The sequence below is a fragment of the Cryptomeria japonica genome, chromosome 10 (genome assembly GCF_030272615.1).
Source record: "Cryptomeria japonica chromosome 10, Sugi_1.0, whole genome shotgun sequence".
Classification (NCBI taxonomy): domain Eukaryota; kingdom Viridiplantae; phylum Streptophyta; class Pinopsida; order Cupressales; family Cupressaceae; genus Cryptomeria; species Cryptomeria japonica.
Genome location: NC_081414.1, coordinates 392739929 through 392759237, shown reverse-complemented (window position 1 = coordinate 392759237; position 19309 = coordinate 392739929). Strand labels below are relative to the sequence as shown.

At 35.7% G+C, this 19309-nt stretch overlaps 1 protein-coding gene across 1 annotated transcript; it reads right to left on the bottom strand.

Moving 5' to 3' along the window:
- Positions 1–217: 217 nt before the first annotated feature.
- LOC131859000 (uncharacterized) lies at positions 218–1229 on the bottom strand. Its single transcript, XM_059212511.1, has 3 exons — positions 915–1229; positions 387–713; positions 218–253 (listed from the first exon to the last, which is right to left on the bottom strand). The coding sequence occupies exons 1-3, from the start codon at positions 1227–1229 to the stop codon at positions 218–220; spliced, it is 678 nt and encodes a 225-aa protein (XP_059068494.1).
- Positions 1230–19309: the final 18080 nt, after the last annotated feature.

The window sequence follows — 19309 nt, the reverse complement described above, 5'->3', positions numbered from 1 at the left end:
GAAAAGCTTATATTTTTTAGATTCTATATTTATTCTTGGAAGTACATTAGAAGGTTAATTTTTATGTTCTTAATTTAGCCTTGTTTTTTATTACGATAAAAATAGGTTTTGAAGGGACCACGAAACCCTTTACAAAAGAACCTTACAAGATTATAGCATTAAGCAACCAGAAGGAACAAACCCAAGAAAAGCCAGCGAAATAACTAGAGAAAACCAGCTAAAGCCCCAAAAAACCAGTAAAATCCGGCCAGACCTGACAAAAGAAACTAATTAATATTTTTCAGGGCATTAGCCAAGTTATTGCTAATCCCATACAGGTCTTTGATATTTTCCCTAAGATTAGGGATCTCCTTAGCAGATGCAGTAGCAACTTTCTTAACACTCACTCTAGTTCTCTTTCCAGCTCCACTCGAAGTAGCTTCACCGCTTCCAATCTTGATAGCATATTCATCCATGTCGAGGTCAACCACTATTTTGGGAGAATAGGAATTATCAAAGATCTTTGAGATATCCTCAAGGTTTTTAGTGACAGCGGACAAGATATTCGGAATAATACCCAACAGGTTTTTCATCGCCACTTTCCCTTCTTCCAGCAAATTAATCTGAGTAGCCATTTTATTAACTTTCTCCTCCATTTCCTTCTTCCACTGCTTCTGATCCCTATCATCTTCCTTCCTTTTGTCATCCTTCTGTTTCCCATTTTTATCCAAGTTCTTCAATAGTTCATAAGTCCATCTGTCATAACCCAATCTGGCCTCAGTAATTTTTTTAAGGTTATCCAAGAATAACCCTTCTCCAATGCTTTCCTTTTCCTCACTCAAACTATCCTTTGCCATATCCTTCTCAGGTTCCTTGTTCTTCTCCCTCTCAGAATTCAAATCTTTTTCCTCATTATCCTTGTCATCCACATCCACCATGGGTTGGTTGTTGTCATTGCCAGGGCTAGCACTATGAATTGGGTTATCATTGTCAGATTCGTTCTCACCTTCTTCATGCTCTGCTCCCATTTCCTCATCTTTCCAGTTGTCCTCACCCTCTGACTCATCTATTTCCATTTCACTGCCCTCTTTACCAATTTCCTCTGTGTAATTCTTATCTTCATGGAATTTCATCCTAGTGGCACTCTTTCTTTTTTTCCTAGATGTAGCCTCCTCCTTGCTAGGTTCCCCTTCCTCCAACATTCTCTTACCTTTCCCTGGAGAAGCGGATAACCTCTTATTTTCTAGCATGGCTAGGGTTTTACAGTGCTCATAAATGAGCAGCAAAAGCCCATAATGGAGAACCGGACTCGAGGGATTCTTGTTGTGTTTATTGAGAGACCTAGAAAGGGACCCAAAGAGATAGTAGGGCAGGGATACCCATTTCTCATGTATAAAGTGGTTTAATAACACAAAGTGGTAAGTGTGGGCCCTAGAAAAGTGGCCCTCAATAGTTATATATTCCATTATGGCATTCAAAACCCAGCCACATATTTTCTTGATGTTGGAGGCTTCGTAATAACCCTCTGTGGCTTTTCCAATTTTAGCCCTCTCATTTTCCTTACGCAAGAACAAATTTATCGCATTATTGGAAACCTTGAGATCTCTAAAAAAATTAAGCCCAGAGTGGGGCATACCTATCATAGTCACGATGAGGCCCGTGTCCAATTTGAACCTAACATCATAGATTTTAAAGGACCCATTACACCAATTTTCAGAGATTTTGGAGACAACCAGATTAACCCTACCTTTGTCGTAATCAACCAACTTCTCCATGAAACTAGTAAGGGAACCTTTTTCCAGCTCCACCCAAACTTTTAGCATATCTTTCCATCTAGATGTGTTGTCTGGTTCCTCCCTCCTTAAATCTCCTCCCATATTCAAATTCAGACTTTCACCTCTGTTCTTCTGCAAACTCAAAACTTTCTTCCCATTGTCGCTCAAGATTTTGAAAAAAATGACCCACAAAGTGTGCAAAGTGATATTATATTTGATTGGGATTCTACCACTCTGCCAAGTAATCATAACCTTTCCATCAAAGCATAAATTACTCATATAAGCTATCATGATTATGTGGTCCTTCTTTCCCCGTAAATCTATCTTTTTTTAGGAGCTCTTTAATACTCATATTAATATCTTCCCCGTGCCAAATTATTTGAGAATTGGAGTTAATGCCTAGGTTCGGCAGACAGTCTGCCACCATATTTTTCTCTCTAAAGGCATGTTCAATGACAATAGCTTTAAAACTAGCAATGACTTCCCTAGCTTTAAAAATAATGTTTTCAATAGACCACGATGGCTCGGTTTCCTCCTTCAAACACTTAATGATATTGAGTGAGTCTCCCTCAAGCCATAATTTATCATGATTTAGGTCCTTAGCTATAATAAGAGTGTTCAACGTAGCTGAGGCTTCAACAAAATGACTGGTTTGACTCCCCAAAGGACCAGCAATTGCCACTAAGCAACTTCCAACAAAATTCTTAACAATGCCCCCATAACCAACTTTACTTGAGTTCCCCTTAGAAGCCCCATCAAAGTTGGCCTTTAGCCATCCCTGAGGTGGAAAACACCAAACAAGACCTTCTCTACCCTTCTCCTTACTAGGTTTGGTAGTTGAGAGGTTCCACCTATCATTGAAGTCTTCTTTAGCAACTTGTCCATCATAAGTACCATTGATGCATTCAAAGATACTCTTGTAAATTTTATCCACCACCACTTCAGGGATGGCACTTTTATCCCTAAAGATCATGTTATTACACTCTTTCCAAATATTCCAGATAACATTTGGGAAGATAAGTTTCCAAAGCTCCACTATCTTTGGGTTGGAATTAGGGCATTGCCATTGCTGCCAAGAATCCCCAAGAGAGTTCGGAAAGACCCAACTTGGCTTCCACCTACTTAAAATAATTTTCCAAATTTCCTGGCTGAAGGTACATCGATGGAGGATATGGCAAGAAGACACTTCTTCCCTGCAACAAAGAGAACACCTATTAGGAAAAAAAATCCTCACTTTTGAAGGTTGTCCAAAGTTAATACCTTGTTTTGGATAAAGATCCAAAAAAAATGTTAACTTTAGGAACTAACTTTTTGTTCCAAACTTTAGCCCAAGTAGGAGTTTCTTCCACTTTGTTTTGGATAGCCACGATCGAGGACGCAAAATACTTCCCATCTGGGGTTTCCTTCCATATCAAACTATCCTCTTTGTTGTCTCTAATAATTTTAGAAGAAAGAACAACCTCGAGAAACTTTAACTCTGGACTCTGCTGGCTAAAATCAATCCATTTCCCATTTCTCCAATAATCTCTAGCCAGACCCCCAAACCTGCTTTTGAACCAATCTTTTCAATCATAAAGGATTAGAATTTACTCTAGAGGTTTATCCATTATCCATTTGTCTTCCCAAAATCTTATACTTCCACCATTTCCCAGATTCCACATTCTACCAGTTGCAGCCAAACATTTTGTCGATTGAACTGCATTCCATATTGCAGAACCTTCAACAATAAAAGACTTATCTAAGAATTCTTCCTCAGAGGGTTGCATGTGAAGATATTTGTTTCTCAAGATTAAATTCCACTCTCTTTCCTCCCCTTTCATTCTCCAAATTTGTTTAGCTAATAAGACATTGTTCATAGAACTAATATTCCTTAAAACTAGCCATCTAGAGGCCTTAGGAGAACTTATTTTATTCTAGACAATAAGGGGAATTTTGTTCTTGACTTCCACTCCCAACCAAAGAAACTTTTTTTGGATTCTTTCAATTGCTTCCGCAAACTTTCTAGGAATTTTAAACAAACTGAGGGCATAAACAGGTAGGTTTTGGAGAGAAGCTTTGAGCAAAGTAACTTTGCCTGCTTGGCTAAGGACAACCCCTTTCCAACCAGCCAATTTGGAGTTGAATCTGTCAACCAACTTAATCCAAAAATTATCCATAGGCTTGATACAAAGGGGAAGCCCCAAATAAGAAGAGGGAAGCTCATCAATTTTACAGCTAAGAATTCTTTCAATCCTTAATTGTCTTTGAACAAGGGTATTGATGAAGAAAAAAGAGCTCTTCTCCCAATTAATTTTTTGACCAGAGGCAGATTCATAAATATTCAAAATGTTCTTCATATTTTTAGCTTCCCTAATGGTAGCTTCCCCCATAGTAATAGAATCATCAACAAACTGTACATGGGTATAGGTAAAATTAGCAGAGGAAGGTTTTAGTCCTCTGAGATTGCCTTCTTCCACATTTTTAAAGATAAATCTACCCAAACTTTCAGCTAAAATGGTAAACAAAATAGGGGAAATGGGATCCCCTTATCTAAGACCTATGGTACTTTTGAAAAAACTAGAAGGGGATCCATTGACAATAACATCAGAAGAGGAGGTTTCCATCAATTGAGAGCAAAGCTGAATAAATTTTACTCCAAATCCAAACGCTTTCACAATCCTTAAGAGAAACTGCCAGTTCACTCTATCATAAGCTTTTGCCATATCTAACTTCAGAAAGAAACCCTGATTGTTAGCCACCTTTAGAGAATGAATATTTTCATGAACTGAAATAATGGAATCTAGAATCTGTCTACCGGGGACAAAACCATTCTGCTGGGCTAAGATAATTCTTCGAAGAATATCTAGCAGTCTGGAGGTAAGAACCTTAGACAAAATCTTGTAAACCGAGTTGCAGAGACTAATGGGTCTAAACTTATTAAGAGAATCAGCTCCAAGGATCTTTGGAATAAGGACAATGAAGGTAGCATTCAGTTCTTTGAGAATCTTTCTAGAGCCAAAGAATTCTTTAACACCTTTACAAATATCAGTCTCCACAATATGCCAAAAAAATTGGAAAAAGAACATAGGGAAACCATCCGGTCTAGGAGACTTATCTCCTTGAAAAGAGAACACCGCCTTTTTGATTTCCTGATTATTAGGAATTCTGGACAGATGTTTATTGTCTTCCTCAATCAAAGTAGGAGGAATAGCTTGCAACAGGAGATTTTGTTTACTGGCGTCAAGGTTATCCACTTCTCTTAGAAGGGTACCAAAATAATCCAGAGCTTCCTTTCTTATGTCATTATCCTCTGTTAAAATCCCTTTATTACTGGATAACCTGGATATCCTGTTAGCTACCCTATGCTTAAGAGAAGTTAAGTGGAAAAATCGGGTATTTTTATCACCTTCCTTCAAGTACAAGGCTCTTGATCTTTGTCTTCAGAATGTCTCTTCATTGGAAATAATAGTGTGGTATTTAGATAAGAAACCATTTTCCATAGATCTCATCTCTTCAGAAAGCCCCTCCTCTTGGATTTTATCTTGAACTTCTTTTATTTCAGATTTTATTTGAATTTTACTCTTGAAGATATCCCCAAAAATCTCTTTGTTCCAGATTTTGATTTTAGCCTTTATAATATTGAGCTTTTTAGCTATTCTGAAAAAGAGTCATTCCCTCAACCTCAGAATTCCACCAATCAGCAACACAAGCTTCCAGGGAAGGATGGGATAACCAAACTTTTTCAAATCTAAAAGGGAAGTTTCTCTTAGCAGAAAAAGAATTGGTAGTAAAAGAAATAGGGTAATGATCAGAACCAATCTTGATAACAGACGCAAGAGAACAACTATACTTAGATAACCACTCAGGAGAAATTAAAGTTCTATCTAACTTAACTTGAATAAGATCAACTCCAATTCTTCTTTTAGTCTAAGTATAGTTAATCCCTTGGAGATCCACATCCATAAGAGCTTGAATATTAATGAAATCAATAAGATCTTGTTTACCATCAAGCTGCAAGGGAAGGCCTCCCATCTTGTCATCCTCTTTAAGCAGAGTATTGAAATCTCCCATTATAATCCAGCTTTGATCAGCAAAATTAAGTCTGTCTTCATCAAGGCTTCTCCAATATTTAGCTCTCCCAGTTTTGGTATTAGGCGCATAGACATTGGATAAAACCCAGACAAAGTTATCCTTGATATGCTCAAGCTGCACAGAGATCCTATTAAATTTAGAGATGATTTCCTCCCCTTTTATAGTTTTTTGGTTCTAAAAAATTATAGTTCCTTCAGAGGCTCCCTCCGAGCTAGATCCTATTATTCCATTGTTTTTGAATATTCTGATCTTTTCAACTTTATCCTTACACATCTTGGTTTCTTGAACAAGGACCACATCTGGTTTATGATCTCTTATAATGTTACATAACACATCCTTCTTGTGAGGGGCATTCAACCCTCTTGTATTCTAGGAAATTATCTTCATACTTTAACCAGAGATACGGCTGACTCAATGGAACACTATGCTCCATCAGCACGGTTCTTCCAACTTTCTTGTTCCCTCTGATGTTTTAGAGATGGTCTCCCCTACTTTTTCTTTTGGCTTCCAACATCTGCCTTTTTCTTATTCTTGCTTCTAGTTGCAATACCTCCATTGGGTCCCTCCTTATTCGATTTTCCCTCTTTTGTGCCATGAATCCTAAGATTTCCTTCTAGGATTTCCATTTCCAAACTATGTGATGGGGTTTTGCATTGGAACGGCTTTGGGCTTCCATTGGTTAGAAGAAACAAAGGCTCAAAATCAAAAAGGTTAAAGTCTTTTGCTTCATTAAAGTCTTCCTCAATTGCTTTTGAGTACGATGATGCAAACACATCATCATTGAGTCTTTCCTCTACTTTCTCTTGATTGACTGATCCAACCTCCTGGTCGTCTGGATCATTTTTATTATTTAACTCTCTTCTTTGCTCATCTTCTTTAGTACTTTCTATTTGATTATTAGAACATACACAAGCACAAGTAGGTTTTTCATTATTACTATTCACATCCTTCTTCACTTCCTTTTCTGGCTCCGTCACTTCCTTATCAGGATCACACCCTACTGATGGGTCTCCTTTTTTCTCTTTAGTTTTCCATTTCTACTTCTGTTGCACACTACTATTAGTCTTTCTTTCCTTACCCTTCTTAAGTGGATAGGATTTTGCCCAATGGCCCAATTTTTTGCAATAGAAGCAAGAAAACGGGAGCGATTCATATTCAATCGCTTGGGTCCATTTCCCTAATTTAGAAATAATCTCAATAGATTGGGGCATGTCCATCATTTGATTAACATTTACACATATACGAGCAAAGACTAACTTTTATTTAGCTACAGTCATTAGGTCGATCGAGAGAAGTTCTCCAAAAGAGCTAGCTATCCCCTTAAACACTTCTTCATTCTAGAATTCCAGAGGAAGGCCCGGGAGGCACGTCCAAATAGGTGCCGATACAAAAAAAGACTCATCAAGAGAGAGGTTAGGAGCCTATTTCTGTAGAGCCAAAGTTGACTTGCCAAACATCCATGGGCCTTCACATAGAGCCTTATTCATATCTTCTTCAGAGTTAAAAGCAAAGGAAAAAAAGCCCCTAGGCAACGCCACCACATCCACTTGACCCTTGAGATCCCATTTCCTCCTTATAAAATTCCTAACAACATCAATGTTAGGCCTAAAACCAGCAAATCGTCTGATTAATGTCATAGCTAAACCAACAATAATGAGATCCACTAGCTTATCCGGGACAGAAATAGCAACCAACCCTAAAACTGGATCAGAGATGTTTGTAACTTCCGGAAGTCTTGATTTTACCAACGGCTTCACTCCAAAAAGTGAAGACCATTTTTTTTTCTTACCTCTATCGTGTGGGTCCCCAATTTTTGAATCTTTGTCTTCCACTGATTTGCCTGTCTCCTTGTCCTCTTCTGTACCTTGAGATACCTAGAAACTAGCCTGATTGCCAGTTCCACCTCCAGAAAGACTGCATTCCCTAGGAAATCCGCCATTCCCAGATTTGAAATTTGGGATTCCCGCTCGCCGCTCTCCTTGCCGCTCCACACCCATTTCTTCTTTTTAACTTTGCCAATAGTTTCCCCTTAATTTAGCCTTGTTGATCAAATGACAATTCTTCTTTTCTTTTATCAATGAGGTGTATTTTCTGCTTTTCTAAAATATCCATATTTGCAAGTAATTAATGCTTTTTATTGTTTTAAAAAGATTGTTTGTTATAGGATATTTTGAATAAAGGGTATTCTCTAGTAAAAACATATTTTGTTGTAAATCTGATTTGAGTTATTGTCTTGTTACTAAGGTTGTTTTTACCCCTTTGTTAGGTGTTGTTGTATAATATTGTTGATATAAGCCATTGTGTGTTTTATTCCATATGGTCAATCCTAGGTTATTTATTTGTGCATCCTTCACCTGTGGTTTATCAGGATTAGATATGGCTATCTGTTTCACCATAGAGTTCTCGTAGAGAGACCTTTCTTGTTAGCATCCTATGAGAGAGAGTGGCTTTTAAGCAGGTGCCACGCCCGAAGTGGATGGCAGGATAACCCCTCAAAAGTCAGTTAAGAAGTGATAACCTAATAATTGATTAGGGGGTGGGTAGATTAAATATTAATTAAGATAATATGCCTTGCACATGGTTGAGTGCTTGTATAGGCTTAGGATGTGGTGAGAAGGTCTGGAATGGCAAACCTATCACCTTGTCTTCACAAAAGGATTGGTAGGGTCCGCATGAGGCTTAGATGGAGCCGGAGGTTCGGGAGAGGTTACCAGGATAACCTAGGATGGGGACCGGGACCTATGGAGGCCTACCAGGGTAACCACCTTAAGCCATGCAATGACACTCTCTCCTTAGAGTCACTAGTGTTTGTGAGTTGAGTCACATGGATGTTCGCGGAGTCATGTAGTTTTGTCGTACTTGTCTTATTTTGCTTGCTTGAGGGTCTTCTACTATCTCCTAGCACGGTGGGGTGGTTCCATTTCAAGATCACATGGTCGGGTGGTAGTGCCACTTCCCATCAGATGTTCTAGATTGTATCTTCAAGAGAGGAAAGGCTTTGTTGGTGTTCTTGGTTTGTGGTTCATGTACCAGCTCTTGTTCATGATCATTGTTCAGTTGAGACCTTGTGGTCATTGTATCAAACTTTTATATAACCTTGATATTGTAATCTTTGGATTCCGTGGTATTTTTGGAAGCCATTTATTTATGGATATTGTAATATTATGTCAATGGAATGTATGTTAATTCAGTTGCTTTAATCTTATGTATAAATGAATTATGGATAAATAAATGCATTGGAACACTTTGATTCTTTCACTATGGAGTTTAGATGTATGTGTAGGTTTTATCTTAAGCATTTAATTTTCCTAATTAAATGGACAATTGGATTAACCATGGTGTTAATATAATCTATGAATTAATCTCTGTTGGTAACCCTTAGGAAATCATGTGTTAGACTTCCGTTGTGTTGTTAAACATGCTATTGTTATAATTAATGCACTTAATCTTTAAAAAAAAAAAATCACCCTTTAGTTGCCTAGTTGTGTTGTTTTCCTTTAGGGTTCCTGGTGGGGCATTACACTGACTATGCACAAACAGTCTTTACTGGTCATTCACAATTATGCATTGAGGTAACCAGACATTGCCAAATTGCTAACTCAAGGTATAAATAAATAAAATTAAGGAATATCATCCAAAATAGGAATGATGGCTATGGTTGGGTATTATTAATGGCCAGTGTGCTATCTCCTATAACCACCGTTAGGGATATGAGCACTCTCAGACTTGTGGAGCCAGGTGGAATTGATTCTTTGTACTTGCACCAACCAAAACTTAAAAACACCTATGCATACATATAGATATGATATAATATAATTTAACCGCAAGCATCATTAACATGCCTTTTTGTTGTCCTCTTAAAGTTTATTGTTATTGATAAATTTGATAATGCTCAGAGCCTGTTAGGGTTGTGGTTAATTAGTTGTAGTATTTCGAAGCTTATTTCTCGAAACTATTTGATAAATGAGGTTTGCATGCCTTCCAAGATTGAGTTTAATTTTGACTTTATGACTACTAGTAGTTTTTATCTTTATTTTAATCAGTTTAGTAGTATGTATGTCTATGTTCATATGAAGTTAATCTGGTCAGATAGCCCTTGTGGTATGATAGGGGTTAGGGATATTCTATTTTTTGGTTACTTATTGGTGAATTAGATTCATGAGTTTTGTCTATCTTTTGGCTATGTGATGTCAGTTTTTATTCTCTTGTTGCTAAAATTTTATGTTTGTTGTTTGGTTTTGTGAGGGATCATAGCCCTTTCCCTACTTAAGTAATAAAAAACATTCCTCAATCAGGGTCACATAATAACATTGTTAGTAATATGATATCTCATCAAATCAATATAGCATCATCAATTGAATCTACTATTAAGCATTTAATCTCTGAAAAAAAAAATGATTTATTACTTTTGAATCAACCAACCAAATTAATATCACTTGTCACATTCTAGTTATTAATCAAATCAACATAGATATTAAAACATCATAAATATGATAACAACCTCCAATGAATCTAGTACCCAAATGGATATGCAGTAAACAAATAGAACAATAGTCCTCACAACCAAACACATGATTAAGCATGCATCCCAAAGAAATAGCATAATCATGATCATCATGAAGCAATCCAGAATATCATTGGTCCAACATGAACACATAACATAAATTTAATAAAGACATAAGCTAGGCACTCAAGGCCTTACATTGAAATCAAATGCAACATCTAGAATAATAGTAAAGCACGACAGAAAGATTTACACCCTAGAGATAAATGCACAATCACAGGCTCGTAGCCAAATCCATATCGAGAAAGAAGAATATAAAAGAGAAATCAGACGGGCATTATAAATGGAACCCAATTTTTCTCTAAAAATCATCATATCTAGGAGAATATTGTTGAAGGAATCATAGTGTAAAAGAGAGATATGCATCCTATTTCATCTTGAATAATATCATAAGAAGTATTATCAAAATTGATTATGTGAAGTTCATTGTTATGTATGAATTTGATTGTGTGGTGAAGGGTAGTAGGGACTATTTTCATAGCATGAATCCATGGTCTACCTAGAAGAAGGTTATAATTGAGATCATTAGGAATGAGATGGATAGGAGTGGGTAAAGTCATAAGTCCTTCTTTGATAGGTAATATGACTATACCAAGTGACTGTATAGCAACATTATCAAAGCCACAAATATAGAGAGAATCGGGTTGAATGGAAGAACAATCCTAATTTATCTTATCTAATAAGTCAATGTGACAAATATTTAGGCTCGACCCATTATCAATGAAGTATTGTCTTATCTTATGTTCATGAATGCAAGGTGTGATCATGAGGGTGTTATCTCTATTTTCAACCTCTAAAGAAAGGAATTCATCTTGTGAGAATTTTATATTATTTGGTCTAATCAAAGAAGGGTAAATTACCTTTTGTAAGGTTTCTTGGATCAACCCATGCTATTAAGGTGAATTTTGAATCAAGTCCTAAAGGCAAATCTTCACTAAGGTAGCATGAATTTGCAAGATTGGGTTCCCTACCAACATGTTTCTTAAGATGATGAGGTTAAGGAAGGGAAGTGAGAAGAACATTGGAACCTTGCTTGTTGATTCTAGTATTATATGTGTGAGGCACTTTGAGGCTATATTTGTTTGCTATTTGTCTTTCCATATCACTTTTTTGACATATGTATTTTGTAACTCTTAAGAAATAGTCAAGTTTTCTCTTTCCCGTAGACTTTTCATTTTTATTTGTATGATTTGAAACATGGATTGTATTGACATAAGATGAATTAGGCTCTTTTTTTACTAGGAATTCATCTTCAGAAGGGTGAGCATAAAGGAAATTTATAATGATTTCATCCTCTTTCTCTAAGGTATTTTATGAATATGACAAACTTTGGGAGAAGGATTAGCAATATTCATCAATGCTTCATCTCTAGGAGATATACCATGTATGCTAGGTAGAGCAACATAAAGGAAGGTGTTTATGATATCATCCTTTTCCACTAAAAGATCCTTATGGGGGTTGTATGCTTTAGGAGAAGGATTAAAATCATCCTTATGGGGGTTGTAAGTTTTAGGAGAAGGATTAAAGTCATTATTTAAATCTTCATCCTTAGGAGAGAGTTTTAAGAGAAATTTTCATGATTTCTTCTTGCACCAAAGTGTCGTCATGGGTGGGACCGATTTTGGGAGAGGATAAATAATAGATATGGATGAAAAGAAGATATAATTTTATATCATATGTATGTAAGGGAACATCATGAACATATTGAATGAAACTTGGAATTGAACTAGAAAAAGAAGATAACAACTCTATTTAACTATATGCATCTATGATCAAACAAGATAATTATATTCCATATTAATAGATAAAAATGTAACCAAAAAAATGTTCAACCAATAAATTTAATGAAATTGTGAAAAAAGGCTTAAAATTAGAAGATATGCAAGTGTAAGAAGATCTAGGTTCACCAAAATGTAATGGATGGAAATAGGGTTCACTAGCTTGTACATGCAAAGTAGGAATTAGCCTATTTCACAACAATCATACTCAGAAGGAGAATAAAATAAATAGGCTCAACCTCAAACTTATTAGGAAAGGGATAAGCATAAGTTGAATTCAGTACTCCTTGATTGAGTTGAAAATGAGAAATTGAAAGGATGTGAATTCAATGTGAAGAACTAGAGTTAGAAGGTGCAAAATTGACAATGGATGACATAAATAGACAAAAATAGAACTAATGATCATATAAATAACCTAGATCTAGAAAGGGTATGTAGAGAGGAACCTATGTCTAAAATATAGACTAAAAAATATGGGGCAATGGTGCATAGGCACCACTGTCCAACTGGTGATTTTTTTAGCATACAACTAGATCTGAAACATTGAGACCCTATGACTGCTTCCTACAAAACTTGAACCCAAATTGGGAGGACAATGATGCCCAAAGTCTCTTCTCCATGAAAATAGAGCCTAAATGCACTTTTCTAGAGGATTCCTAATGAAATTTGGAGAGGTCCTCTATCTCGAGGTCCTCAGAACTTTCAAATATTTGGTCTCTATTAGAATCCTATAGTTTAACCTAAATATGCACACAAGAAGAGAAAATAATGTTGGGTTGATAGGGGTTTTCCAAGATCAAAACCCATGTTTGGAATTAACCCTATAATCAAATGAAAATTAAAATGGAAGGCATGTCTTAAGATGGAAGAGGCTAGATTCAAAATTGAAATGTTTGAATGAAAATGCTTATTGAAATGATTAGACCTTCAATTGATGATGCAATTCTCCCAGGATAAATACTCCATGTGTTGATACAATAATATGATGAATCATCATAAAATCCATCATGAAATCACCATGAAAATATAATAGTACATCCCTTTTTGTAGCTTGTTGCTCCTTCAATCATAGTTGCTCTTGAAATTGGAATGGTAGCATAATGATGAGATGATAATTTTTTGATAAAATGAATTAGGAGGGATTCTTTATATAGGTATTTCAAAGTAAAATCACCTTTTGGTTACTCACAATTATCATATTTTTGCATTGGGGATATTTCTAGAAATAGCAAGACTGACATATTATCTTCCCGAAATTATAGCCAAAAAGTGTCAAACAATGGGGGAAAGATGCATTTAACTTTGAAATGACATAAGACTCATATAAGATTGAAATGAAATAAGATAAAGGGAACACCTAAAATAAGGGTCTAAATAATAAATTGTTTATGTATTAAAGTGAAATAGGTCTCATAATATTGAATTACATATTAATTTAATGCAATAAAAGGTCCTGTAATGCATAGAGGGATGGGAAATACTAAAATGAGTTCTAGGAGTGTGAAATTGGACTCCACAATTAAAGGAGTAAAATTGATGATGCTAGACATATGCCATCTCAATCTATCTTTTCTTATTTTTGTCTTCTATCCATGGTGTAGGAGCACCCAAGTGAGTTAGCAATCAGAACCACCATTTTTTTGGTTTGATTTGGTTTTCACTTGGAATCTCTCATTCACCTTGTGGGAGCTTGACTATGATCATGGAGGGTGAAAGGGAAAGTTTCTAATATAGATTTGGTCATGAATTTTGTCAAATATGTAATTGAAAATTCTTTGGTAAACACGTATGTGAAATATTGAAACATGGAATTGTTTGATATAATAAAAATTATATGATTGCAACAAATGCGATTGGTCGATGTGAAACCAATCTCCATAATCGTTGCCACCATCCTCCTTGCCTATGCTAAAATAGGTGCTTTGGTATAAGATATGGACATCCATTAAATCATGATAAGGGGGATTTTCTTAGAACTTATAATTAGAATTGTTCTAGTACACGCGTATGTGAATTATAGAAGCATAGATATGGTAGTGAACTATTTGATAGAATGTTTGAACAAAATATGATCTCATAGATTGCAAGATATGCACAAAATGTATTTGTACAAAAGGATTTAGTTACTTTAAAGAAAATGAAAATGTCTTGTACAAATCCAATGCAAGCAAGCTTTTCCAGCATCCTTTAATGTGTACCATTGCAATCGACATGGGAGTCTTTGGAGTAGGCCACAATATCCAACAAAGAAAACATGGAAGGAATGTATTTTATATTTGTTGGAAAGGAATTAGAAACTTTTGAATAATTTTATTGTTTTAAAAGATCAAATTGATAACCATTCAACTCCCAATTGACATGAAGAACTAAATGAAGAATGAAAGGAGGTATCATAGATGTGACTATGTCATAAAAGTGTAGAAAGAGGATTTTTTCCATGCAAAAGGAAGAGAAAAGGATTTGAAAGTAAGTGTGTTGAGAAAGAAGAGTGTGTGGTGAAACCAAAGCAGAAGGAGTCTTGTTCCATCGAATTGTAAGATTGGAAATCAATTATGATATGCATGAACACTGATAGGAGAATAGAAGCGGATAGTTATAAAACCAATTTGAATTGCAGAGGGAAAGTAAAAGGAACCCTATGAAAAGGAGTAAACACAAAAAATATAGAAATTGAAAGACACATAGGCATAGAATATGAATACTTTGGAAAGATACAATGGTACCATATATAGTAGAAGTAGAAATCTGCATAGAGAAGATAGAAGCAGTCAAGAAGGGGAGTTGTGATCGGCCCAAATGAGTAGTGAAGGGTTGTGATAAAGAAGAAGAAATCCTCTTGCAAATATACCTACAGACTACAATAAAAAATAATGGGACAAGTAAGTTGTGTATTAGCAAGAAGTTCAAGTGTGGTGGATATTGTGGCTATGTAGTGAGGAGGTATCAGGACAAAGAATGTAGAGTCATGGATTGGTAGAATGGATAGAGGATTTATATTGGAAGGAACTCATAGGAATATGAGTAAGAGAATTTTTTGTGTGAGCATGAGAGGCCTATGTTTTAAACCCAAGGCAGGATTGAGAGCGGGGGTGAATCGGTCCAAAACAAAAATTAAATGCATCACATAAACAATTAAACTTCAACACACATGCACACCAAGATTTATACGTAGAAAACCTAAACATGGAAAAACCACGATGAGCACCTGCCCATAAAACATATCTTCTAGGTATGTCAGATTACAAAGAAAAGAGGTAACTACTCTAGACTTGCACATCAAGGCTAACTACTCATGGGTCAAGATACAAAGAGGACTAGAAAAATCTAAAGCCAATTGCACTTAGGAAAAGATACAAAAATGATATGAAAATAAGGTTCTCCTGATCATGAAGTTGTCCTCAAACTCTGCATCAAGCAACCAACCTCAACACACACAACTCTGATCTCAACTACCAACACTCTATCTCAAATCTTTGTCATAGTCTTAGCACAACTTTCATATCATTCAAACACAACTCTTCTTATGCTCTTTATCGAACCTCGCTAATTATCCTCGCATCTACAAAATTTCCTTCCTTTCCTCAATTTATTCACAACTCAATCATACACACTCTTATATACAAGATAGATCATCAATTCTTAACCAAGTAGGCCTAAATCAAAATACACTTTTTGAACCAAAAATACAAACACTGATCCACTCTAGAAGAAACAGGGGACAAAAACACAACTTCCAAATATCAATTCATTGATCCATAATCACTAGAACATAACCAAAAACATATCCACAAGCTATGCATCCATATAAGCAATTAAGGGTCAACAACATACTCTCCAATGCAAATAACTAAAATTCGGATCTTTACATGCTATAGTGAGACCCATAGCATATCAAACACGCTTCCACAAATCATATATAGACCTAACGATAGGTCTAGCATATAATCTCACAACCAACAAAGATCAATGCCACAATACTTGGAGAGAACAAAGATGTTTCTGGACCATAGAACAATCATATCTATAATACCAAAACTATATCCAATGAACATAACAACAACACTCAACACTAGCAATAGATTTCAGACCCAAGCATTTCTAGAACAACTAATAGAACAATGACGATGTTAGCAAAATGACACGATAACTTTGCACCACAAAAATTCTAGACCAATCCAGAACAATAAGTTTGGCATCAATGAAAACCACAACAACACATTGACGCATACTTCCAACACCATGAGATGGTCCAAGATGTAATTAATTTTATGAAATTGGCTTTGTTATTGAATAGAACAAGACTGAGGTTATTTGTGTTGGTTGTTTGGTGATATTGCTACACATATGTTCTTTGATGATATTTGAGAGATGTGTTGTCATCGATGTCAACATATTGCTCTGTCTATGATAGTGTTGCAGTGAGATCAGTATGTTGATTTGTTCTGCTCATTGATGATCAGAGTTTGCAAATTAAAGGGTTTGTAGAGGAGTGTGTATAGATGATTCAATATAATTTTTCAGAGGTCCGCATGAAGATTTGAGTGAGTTATGGTTATCTGTGTCGTGATTGGTTTTCCTATTGTTCAATGATAGAAGTGTTCAGTATTTTGATCCGTATTGCTCTGCATTGTAATATCGTGTTTTGCAGATTTGGAAGAATGTTTGGGATGTTGATGTGTATCTCCAATTCAAGTGGTTCGTCGTTTGGAGCTCCACAAGTTATTTTTCTAGGTTGACAGTCATTGCAATGTTCTTGAATTTTGGAATAATGAAGATATAACTCTACTAATTTGAGTTGTTGCGGATGTTGTGGTGGCAATTCATGACTTTTGTGGATTTTTTTGGATCATGTACCTTTTATGTTGGTGGTCCACATTTATCATTGCATGTGTAATTGATGATTTTCTTTGGTATGTTGGTTTTTCCCTTAACCGGGTTTTCCACGTCAAAAATCTTGGTGTTATGTGTGTTCTTGATGTGTTATTGATTTATGCCTCCATGGTTTATAATCATATTAGATATTAAGTTTAATTTGTGTAAGTTTGTGAGACAACTGATTAAGTACCCCCCCCCCTCTTAGTTGTTTGTCGGATATCAAGCCAATTCATCAGTTTGTTGTAGTCTTATAATGAGTGAAGGTTTAATTTGAAAGAAGAGAGCCTCTATCATGAGTGAATTTGTGAATTGTAGTTGGAGGGGAGTACCATCTTGCATCAATTGGTACCAGAGAGGGTTTTTGAGAATGTAGAGTCTACACTAGGACCTTTAAGAAGAGTTAAGTGGATGTGTAAAAATCTTGAGAGGATTGTTGTAAGTGTGTGAGGAGTCCTGAAAAATTGAGAGCTAAGGGACAAATCATAGAAAGAGATTTGAAAGTGTGAAGTGGTTGTGGAGAACTCAAAAAATCATTTTAGGTGTGTGCAGTCCTAATCGATTGAGAGCTTAAAGTTGTGAAGAAAAGTGAATTCCAAGTTGTAAAGAGTATGATGCATGAGAAAGATTGCAGAAAATAAGAGGATTAATTAAAAGAAGAGGAAGATGAGGTGGGTCATGAAGAGACACATGACAATTTCATTTTTGGAATGATATCAGGAAGAGATTTATGGGATGTGGAGAAATCCCTTGAAGAAGGACAATTGTTGCTAGGAGAATGAAGTGAGATCAACACATACAAGTGAAAAGGAGGAAATAAATGAGGTGAGAGATGAAAAAGTGTTATAAAGAATACAGTCATGATGGAGATAAAAGAACGTCATAGGTTGAGGTAGTAGAAGGGAATAATTTCAGAAGGTAGAGGTTCTAGTGAAGGTTGATTGACATTATGAAGATAACATGCCCCCTAGAGAGGAGATCGTAAAGATTGAAGATTTTTTTTTTTTGAGTGAATGAAATGAGAAATAATATGTAGCAAAGCTACCTAAGGAAGTTACAATCACAACAAGAAGTTATGAATAAGACATAACAACAATGGAGGTAACAAGAACTGATGAAGAAGACATCACAACAATCGAGGTAAATTTTAATTTGTGTAATCAAAAAGTTGATTTGCATAAGATAGTGGATATAAGGGGTCATTCAGTTGTAGCGGTTTGAATGGAGATATGGTGTGTTTGCATGTGGAAGTAGTAGAGGATGTTGCAAGTGAGATATGGTGGATGTGGTCAACTTTTGGTGGATTGAAATCCATGAAAGAGTAAAAGAGTGGATAGATTATTTAGTGGAGGAGGCTAGATAATGGTTTGTTCGATCCCATGAAGCAAAGGAGTAGAGGAGAAAGACCTTAGCAAATGGGGACGACAGATGGTGGATACAAATCCACAAGAGGAAAGAAGAGCAATAAGTAGAGTTGTGTGAGGAGGATGGAATTTGTGTTCCTTACACAATAATGGAGTTTACTATAGTAAGATTAATTCTATTACCTAACTCCATTTTGTGAGTTCCTCACAAAAAAAATTCCAACCTGACATGTCTAGTGTAGGAGCACCCGAGCAAGTCAACAATCAACACCATTATTTTTTGGGCTCAACAATGACCATGGAGGGTGAAAGGGAAAGTTTAAAATACAAATTTGGTCATGAATTTTGTCAGATGTGTAATTTCAACTACCTTGATAAACATGAATGAAAAATGTGGTAACATAGAACTATTTGATAGAATGAATATTGTATGATTCCAACAAAAATAATTGGCTTATGGAAAGCTATTATTCCTAAGAATTGCCACCATCCTAATTGCTTGTACTAAAATAGGTGTTTTGATATAGGGTATAGAAATTCATCAAAGCATGATAAAAGGGGTATTTCCTTGGAAACTATAGTTGGAAATTATAATGTACACACATATGCAAATTGTACAAGCATGGACAAGTCAATGAACTCTTTGATAGAATGCCTTAATGAAATGTGATCTCATAGATTGCAAGATATGCACAAAATTGATTTGTAGGAAAGGCTTTAGTTACTTTCAAGAAAATGCAATTGGCTAGTAAAAATTCAACACAAGCAACCTTTGCTAGCATTCTTTAAAATGTGTCATTATATCCAGTATGTGAGTCTTTGGAACAATTTACAATATCCATTGAAGTAGACATGGAAGGCATGCATTTTAGATTGGTTAGAATGGTGTTAGAATTTTTAAATATT

Excerpts from the sequence above, each read along its gene's own strand:
- LOC131859000 (XM_059212511.1), bottom strand. The coding sequence starts at position 1,229 with ATGCTAGAAAATAAGAGGTTATCCGCTTCTCCAGGGAAAGGTAAGAGA. Across the intron at positions 714-914 it reads ATGACAACAACCAACCCATG|AACTTGGATAAAAATGGGAA; the intron begins GTGGATGTGGAT and ends GAACTATTGAAG. Across the intron at positions 254-386 it reads GAGCTGGAAAGAGAACTAGA|GTCTGGCCGGATTTTACTGG; the intron begins GTGAGTGTTAAG and ends TTCTTTTGTCAG.